The sequence below is a fragment of the Littorina saxatilis genome, linkage group LG9 (assembly GCF_037325665.1).
Source record: "Littorina saxatilis isolate snail1 linkage group LG9, US_GU_Lsax_2.0, whole genome shotgun sequence".
Taxonomy (NCBI): Eukaryota; Metazoa; Mollusca; class Gastropoda; order Littorinimorpha; family Littorinidae; genus Littorina; species Littorina saxatilis.
In genome coordinates, this window is record NC_090253.1 from 20,881,240 (window position 1) to 20,889,702 (window position 8,463).

General features: G+C 45.4%; 1 protein-coding gene across 9 annotated transcripts in view; it reads left to right on the forward strand.

The window, feature by feature from the left end:
• LOC138975567 (nuclear receptor corepressor 1-like) overlaps nucleotides 1-7,372 on the forward strand; it is an 84,731-nt gene extending 77,359 nt beyond the window's left edge. For 8 of the 9 annotated variants that reach the window (XM_070348285.1, XM_070348282.1, XM_070348283.1 and 5 more), the window contains exons 37-39: nucleotides 185-426; nucleotides 2,099-2,444; nucleotides 3,792-7,372. In XM_070348285.1, coding sequence (XP_070204386.1) covers nucleotides 185-426; nucleotides 2,099-2,444; nucleotides 3,792-5,464 — 2,261 coding nt within the window. In that variant the 3' untranslated portion in view covers nucleotides 5,465-7,372. Of the gene's footprint in view, nucleotides 1-184; nucleotides 427-2,098; nucleotides 2,523-3,791 lie in introns of all 9 variants that reach the window. The other variant, XM_070348290.1, reaches the window with a different exon arrangement.
• The last annotated feature ends 1,091 nt before the right edge of the window (nucleotides 7,373-8,463 follow it).

Below are 8,463 nucleotides of genomic sequence, written 5' to 3' on the forward strand. Positions count from 1 at the left end.
TCTTCCGGTATATGCCGGAAATCCGGATTCGTAATGTCTGTGGTGACATTTTTTTTATTGTTAAATTATACAAATCTTTCAGCGTCTTGGAAAATTCTTCAGGATTCATGACAATTGTCAGTCCCACCGGTAATAGTAACTGATTACCTCAATGAAGGCTGTAATCTCCAACCTCCTTCTCTAGTGACGGGAGCTCCACCTCAACCCAGAACCCAGATGGTCTCGGAAATGCCCAGCCAATCCACAGCCTCCCAGCCCGGTGTGCAAACTTCGACCTGGGACCCCACGGTGGGGTCATCATCCGACCTTCAGCGACCTCGCAGCTATGGCGGCCCCCTAGGTCAGACGGGGCCGCAACATTCACCGCATCACGACATACAGCAAAACTGGCGGAAGCGAGCACTTCATCAGCAGCAAGCACTGAATGTGAGTCTTCTCACCTCATTCCCCCTTACTTTTGTCATTCCGTCCCTGCCCCTCCATTCCATCCCATGCAGGGCCTCACTCACCCACTTCCCCCTTACCTTTGTCATTCCGTCCCTGCCCCTCCATTCCATCCCATGTAGGGCCTCACTCACCCCCTTCCCCCTTACCTTTGTCATTCCGTCCCTGCCCCTCCATTCCATCCCATGCAGGGCCTCACTCACCCCCTTCCCCTTGTCATTCCGTCCCTGCCCCTCCATTCCATCCCATGCAGGGCCTCACTCACCCCCTTCCCCCTTACCTTTGTCATTCCGTCCCTGCCCCTCCATTCCATCCCATGCAGGGCCTCACTCACCCACTTCCCCCTTACCTTTGTCATTCCGTCCCTGCCCCTCCATTCCATCCCATGTAGGGCCCTCACTCACCCACTTCCCCCTTACCTTTGTCATTCCGTCCCTGCCCCTCCATTCCATCCCATGCAGGGCCTCACTTACCCCCTTCCCCCTTACCTTTGTCATTCCGTCTCTGCCCCTCCATTCCATCCCATGCAGGGCCTCGCTCACCCACTACCCCCTTACCTTTGTCATTCCGTCCCTGCCCCTCCATTCCATCCCATGCAGGGCCTCACTCACCCCCTCCCCCTTGTCATTCCGTCCCTGCCCCTCCATTCCATCCCATGCAGGGCCTCACTCACCCACTTCCCCCTTACCTTTGTCATTCCCTCTCTGCCCCTCCATTCCGTCCCACGCAGGGCCTAACTCACCCCCACCTCTGGCTGCCTTAGAGATGGGGTGCACAAAACAAAAGCGATACCCATAAAGTGTTTTTCTAAGAAATTCAAGTGTATGCGAGAGTTGTAGCCCACAGATAGAGAAAGAGGAGAAGAATGTTGAGTTATAATCTTTAAAAACGGTCATAACGGTACATCGCTGTCGTCCTGGAATTTTGGCATAACTCGATTCTTTGCATTTTGATGTTTTTATGCTTTAGACTAAGTAAATCATTCTCCATGAGGAACAATGTCTAAAAATACGAGCAACAATGCATGATTGAACATTCTTTTATCTGTCTATCCATAACAGGTACAAATATAAACATTATTTCACAATAAAAAGAATCAGTTTTGGCCTAGTTCTGAAAAGCTGTCTAACATGAGTTAGGCCAAAATTCCGTGACGACGTTGACATGCTGAATGTTCTGATTTTCCTCACCGAAATTATACTTCGCCAGTCACTATCCTGTTCTTTATTCTTTTCTTCTTCTTATGCTGCAAGTTTGTTCTATGTGTTTTGAACTTTAGCTGAGATTTTTTGTATCATTTTGTTCCCTATCGGTTTTGCAGATATTCCACCACAGTTAATGAAGAACATTTTCAAGGATACAAGGTTTCTCTACCTAAAATCCAATGAGCTTTTAATGAAAAGTAGAAGCGAAACGAAGATACAGTGGTACCTGTGATGAAAGGACACCCTTGGGACCAGCTAAAAGTGTCCCTTCATTGCAGGTGGCCTGTCATGACAGGTATATTTTGGTAGAAATAATAGACAAAGGGACCCCAAAACGTGTCCTTTTAAGGGAGGTGTCCTCATCAGAGAGGCCCCACATCGCAGGTACCACTGTAGATGACACAAACTTTTAAGCAATTTACCCAACCCTGTCTGTTTTAATCTTCCAGGAAGGAGACCAGCGTATGACAAGCCAACAGCAACAGCAACAGTACCAGCAACAACAGTACCAGCAACAACAACACCAGCAAATGCCCCCTCACAGCTCGGCTCCCTCGCAGAGCTACAGCGGCCCGCAAGGGCCACATTCCATGCATCAGGGCTCCCACCCTCACTCCCACCCTCACTCCCAGGGCTCCGCTCACTCCCCTATGGAGATCGACTCCCTCAAAGTTCCTGCAAGCATGGCGGGCCGCGCGACGCCGGAGCATCTGCGATCCAGGTCTCCGCAGGGTCCCTCGGCCCCCAGCGGTGGTGGGGGTTCGAGTCTGGGTGGTGGTGGGGGTGAGATCGGAGGTAATTCTTTGAGCCACCTTGCAGACTATCACAGACTTTCCTCCCATCATCATCACCTCAACTCTCAGACTTTCTGAGGTAGGACCTGGGTGGACGATGCAGTGATATCGTTATTGATAGTGTTATTATTATTATTATTATTATTATTATTATTATTGTTATTGATACAATATATGTGGGCATTAATTGATAAAAATTATTTTTCTAATTTTCTTTTAAATTCCTGAAGTTTTTGATTTTCTTGTTTTCTTTTTTGGGTTGTCGGTTGCTGATGTAATCTTATGCAATTTTTTGTGATATAATTTTTCTAAAGAATATCTGTTTTTGAATGAAAAATGGCCTCACAGTTTTTTTCTTGCGTAGAGGACCTTTGAAAGAAATGTTTGTGTGTTGTGGCTTTGGTGTGTGTCCTGTGTTGTGTATCTGTGGATGGGATTCAAGTGATTGATTCCGGTTTAGATTTTGCCAGCGAGGCAAAACAAATGAAAGGCGAAAAGCATTCTATTTCTGTTTTCCTTGGAGAAGTTGTTTGTGTTGTGCTTGGTATTCTGCATGAGCATTTCTGTGACGCATAAGAAGACGACTTTGTTTTTGCAACTAATATCCTATGACAGTAAAATAAAACAAAAATGGTTCAATCGAACACTCGGAAAAATTAGCTAACATTTGTCGGGAATCCTGAGTAAAATCTTACTGCCCTCAGAAAATTCACATACTGTGAGGTCATTTTTCTCTCACTTTTTTTCCACTAAGACTGCAAAAATTTTGACCGTTGGTTCATGGAGTTGTTTCTCTGAGTATAATTTCAGACGCTCGCCCAGGTCTTACCTCTCTGTTTGGTCGTGTCTTCGTCACCGTGAGTTAGTTATTTTACTGTACACAAAATGCACAGGACAATGTTGCAACAGCTAAGTTTGTTTGTACATTTTAGTTGCTTCTTTCTTAACATTCTTTTGCTTGGACAAAATTTGAAAGAGAAAAATCGTCTGCCTTGAATTGCCTTTTAATGAGAGGTTGAACATTTTGCTTGGAAGGCATATATTGCAGTCAAGCTTTGGAGTAGTGGAATGACGCCAAATTATTGTGTTTCTTTAACCGTCAGGTGTTGCACTGATGTTTTTACCAGCATGTTATGAAAACCTGAAATTTTAATCGTTGATGCAATTTCTTACGCATCGGTCAGTAATTTTCCAACAAAGCTTTTACAATGCTTGGGAGTTAAATGTGAAGGTAATCAGCAAAGTTTTTATCGCAAATGTTGGTAATGATTCTGATGGAAGGAAGGGAGAACAGGAATGGTTTTAAATTCTCTCGCTCATTGTGGTTTCTCTGTTTCACTTTACACAGGGTCCCAAGCGGCAGACAGCAGTGCGTCAGTGATGGGAAAAGGGCGACCAGCGCCGGGCAAGATCGAGCACACTCTCTCCGATTTCATGAATGCCAAAATTGAAATGACCATGCGCGAGGAAGAGAATGAACAGCGTCAGCAAGAAGGTCGGCAGCATCAGATGGGGGCAGAGGACTCGGGCTTTGCCGCTTCATCATCATCATCATCATCATCAGGCCCAAGACTTCAGGTCCCCGGGCAGGTGTCGGGTCAAGGTCATGGAGGTCAAGGCTACAGCAGCCGCCCATCGTCGAGGCCGTCATCACGCGCGTCTAACGAGATCCAAAGTACAGCGCACGAAGCGGCCGTCAGCTCCACAGCAGCTTCCACGGAGTCGGCGGAAGCCAGCCAGTCTGGCAGTGCGGTTGGGGGAGAGGGAGAAGCCGGGGGGAGACCAGACCACCCCCACCCTCCCCACCAGCAGCCCCAATCCTCGCCTGATCCGGGATCTTTCACGGGAAGAAGCGAGCGGTCAGCCACCTCATCGGCAGAGAGCTCCACCCCCATGTCCTCTTCATCTGTCACCAGTCGAGCCATGTCCCCTTCCATCGGTTCCTCCCAGTCAACCCCTCTGGCCAAGAAACGCATCATGCACAGGCCTCGTTTCCGTGGCGACGACCCTCCTGGGCAGTCTGTGGGTCCGGGCGAGAAGTTCACAACCTTCCCCACCAGTTCCAGCAGAGACCACCCCCGTAGCGCCAACCTCCCTCCCACCAGTGGCAAAGCTTCAAGCCCCGCTGAAGTATCACGCGGGGGGTCTGGATCTAAACCAAGCTCTTCTGCCAGCACAGCGGGGGCTTCCTCTGGCGGTTCTGGGGGGAAGGAGAAGAAGTCAGACTTGTACGATTTCCCTGACGACAGCCCAGACGAAGACGCCACCGGTCGCACACCCAGCAGCTACATGGCCTTGGGCATCCCCGGTCGCAGTCCCAGGAAAGGTCACGTTGATAGCAGCGACAGCTCCAAGCCCTCCGATACCTCCGCCGTCGGCAGTTCCGTGGACGAGCGACGCAGCAGCGGAGGGGACCAGGGCAGCAAGGACGGCAACGAAGCGCAGGGCTACGAGACTTACGCGCCCAGCTCCCACCCTCAAGGGCCATACGGGTCACGAAGAGAAAGCACCGATGTGGATTCCACCCACGGGGATAAGGCTGCCAGCTCTTCCTCTGCTGAAGACTCCTCCACCACCATCGACAGCTCCACCACCGTCGAGCGCAAGACCAGCAAACGCATGTCTCCCAGACGCGCTGGAGAGGATTCTGGGGAAGGATACGACACAGCTGAGTCCAGCCAAGGGCGAAGCACGGAAGGTCTTGGCTACGCTCAACACTCACGCAGCCCTCGAGCTCGTGCAGGATCCACGGAAGGCGGGTCTAGCTACGGAGGCGTGGATAGCTCCAGCTCTGATCGCAGCCCTATGGGGTCTGGGGGTGGAGGAGGAGGGGGGGCATCATCTTCGATGGGAATGGGGAGTTACTCCCCTTACGGTACGGGCGCGAATTCAGGTCAGCAGGTGGTGTCGTCGATGATGCGTGACCCGATCGACCACCAGCCTGTGTGTTCCAGAGATCAAGAACCGGCACCTTTGCTGTCGGCGCAGTATGAAACCCTGTCTGACGACGATGACAACTGAAGCTTTCAACTGGCAACAAGAGCCTTGAGCCCAGGGAGTTTTTGAGCACACAAGATCTTTGTCAAAGTGGAAGAAAATTGCGAACGCGAGGGATTTTTGCTGGGGTATAGTTTTGTTGAAGAAGAAATTATGGTTATTATGTCTTTTTGTTAGATTGGTTTTTTGGTTGAATAATGTTTCCTTATTTTCATGCCATGTTTTTGAATATTTGAGATACATTTTTGTGACGACATTTTGCTGATGTGTTTCCCAAGAAGAAAGATTATGTGAAAAATATGTTGCATTGTAATTTGCGTACATTGAAATGAGAAGCCTGTCAGTGTCAAGAGTTTGGTAGAAATATTACAGGATTTTGGTGAATTGTTGTTTTGTAAATCTTTTGTAAACTTTTCTTAGATATTTTGCATTACGTTAGTCGATGGTTACATTTCTTTTGGAAATGTTTTGAAAGGGTCATCTCTAATAATGACAGTAACATGAATATAATGCAAGTTATCTGTAATCAGTTATGTGTTGCTTTTGAGCTTGCATGTTGTTCTTTCACATGTTCTTTTTCTTCTCTTTACAACCCTTCCCCTCTTGCTTTCCTCTTCTTCTTCTTCGTTCATGGGCTTAGACTCCCACGTTCACTCATGTTTTTAGCACAAGTGGATTTTTACGTGTATGGCCGTTTTTACCCCGCCATTCAGGCAGCATACGCCGATTTCGGGGGAGGCATGCTGGGCATTTTCGTGTTTCTATAACCCACCGAACTCTGACATGGATTACAGGATCTTTTCCGTGCGCACTTGGTCTTGTGCTTGTGTGTACACACGAAGGGGGTTAAGTCACTAGCAGGTCTGCACATAAGTTGACCTGGGAGATCGGAAAAATCTCCACTCTTAACCCACCAGGCGGCAGCGACCGGGATTCGAACTCACAACCTCCAGATTAGGAGGCCGACGTCTTACCACCACGCCACTGCGCCCGTCCTTGCTTTCCTCAATATGTTTCTTACTTTTCACCTTCTTTATCTTTCAAACCAGAGTTTCTTGAATCGGCTCACATCCGACTATCTTTTTCCGTTCATTATGGTTTTTCCTTGGAATTTGAATGTATGGTTGATGGCAGTTTTGAATGTATAACTGAAAGTTTTTCAAACGTTAGTCAAATTTGATTTTTGAAATGTGTATTTAACATTATAATATATGACTGAGTTCTGATTTGCGTGTGTTTTTGTTTTGTTTAGTATGATGTTCTTAGCTCTGTTTTGTGTATTACTTCAATAGTTTGGAAGTTCTGTGCTGTGCAAGTCATTCAACTTTGTTTGGCTATGAAATGACTGAGAGAATAAAAAAAAAATTTGACATTCTAATAAACATGATTTTGTGTAACAATTTGTTTACTATTTTCTCAGTCAGTGGCTGTTTTTGGTTGTCTTGTTCCAGCTTATTGAAATAAAGTGCAAGATTAACTACTGTAACAAGAGATGTTATACTCCTAGACACAAGTTAGTGAAAGAATAAGAAATGTTAGCATGCTTTGAAATTGTAATCAGTTAATTACAATTCTGCCACATGTATGCTTTGATAAATAATAAAACTTGCTTTCCAGTGCATTTTGTAGCACTTTAACATCATTTGTTGATTTTCCTTTGCATTTTGTTTCATGTAAAATTAGTCTTTTGAATAATAGGATGTTTCAGACAGATTGGACTGTGCTTTGTCTAAATTGCAGTGTATTATTATTCATGATTCATGTAAGGTAAAAAAAAAGTTTTTATTAGCATAAACTTATGTGAACAGTGGAATATGTCTGGAGAAAGAGCTATAAAAATGCTGCGTCTTTTCATATTGTGTTTTATGATAATCTGTGTATGGTCACATTTGGAGTATTGTATGAATAAAAAAAGTTTTTTTGAATCAGAAATTTTGTATTTGAGCAGCGAGTGTGTGTGTGTGTGAAAAGAAAATTAAAAGATTTAAATGTGTACTGTGCTCTCTCTCTCTCTCTCTATCATCCCTCGGAAATAAAGTGTTCGAGTTCTCTCTCACACACACACACACATATTGACACACGGTCATAAAATTAAAAACAAGATTGCAAGTCAAAAGTACTTTAAAACAAAAAAGCACCATTATTTATTAAACTCAAAAATCTGCTACAGCAACTTGTGATAAACATCCTTTAAAAGAGTTCAGCCTCACACACATATTGACACACGGTCATAAAATTAAAAACAAGATTGCAAGTCAAAAGTACTTTAAAACAAAAAAGCAATTATTTATTAAACTCAAAAATCTGCTACAGCAACTTGTGATAAACATCCTTTAAAAGAGTTCAGCCTCACATCAATTTCTCCATCCTCGAGAGGATCATGCCCATACAGTTCCTCGTAGCAGGTTTCAGAAATGCATATCCTCACACACTTGATATGATCTATGCCAAAAATGCCTTGACACTCCGTAGCCATCTCACAGCGTTGTTTGGCAGATCGATACTTCTTGTCATCTCGCTTTTTGCGGTAAGTGTAGCGCTTGAACTGGTATTCCACTCGGGCGTACGCAGGTAGAAGAACGTCTGCGAAGAGGAGAAGTCCCACAGCGAAGCAGAACACAGTGGACAGAGACGACATGTCAGATTGCTGTCGCCTGGAGTAGGGGATAAGTGAGATGACCTACGTCTGTGTGTTTGGTCCAATCCTGAAAGGGTAAAAGAAGTCATGGTACACCTGGCAAATAAATAACTTGTGCTACTTTTAGTTTTATATAGGTGAACAGCTCAGATCATGGGTAATTTTAACACCTTCACATTTAAATGCTTATTTTATAGCCATCCATTGAATTGAGAAGAAAACAAAGCATACTAAACTGCTAAGCATGAATCAAACAATAAGAAAATAAAAAGAACCAACAGCATCGTTTTGTATGTGTGGGTAGTAAACACGTTTTATTTACAAAACACGGCGGAAAATGGCGACAAATTTGTTGCACAGCGACAGGTCACTTTCTTCAACCAAG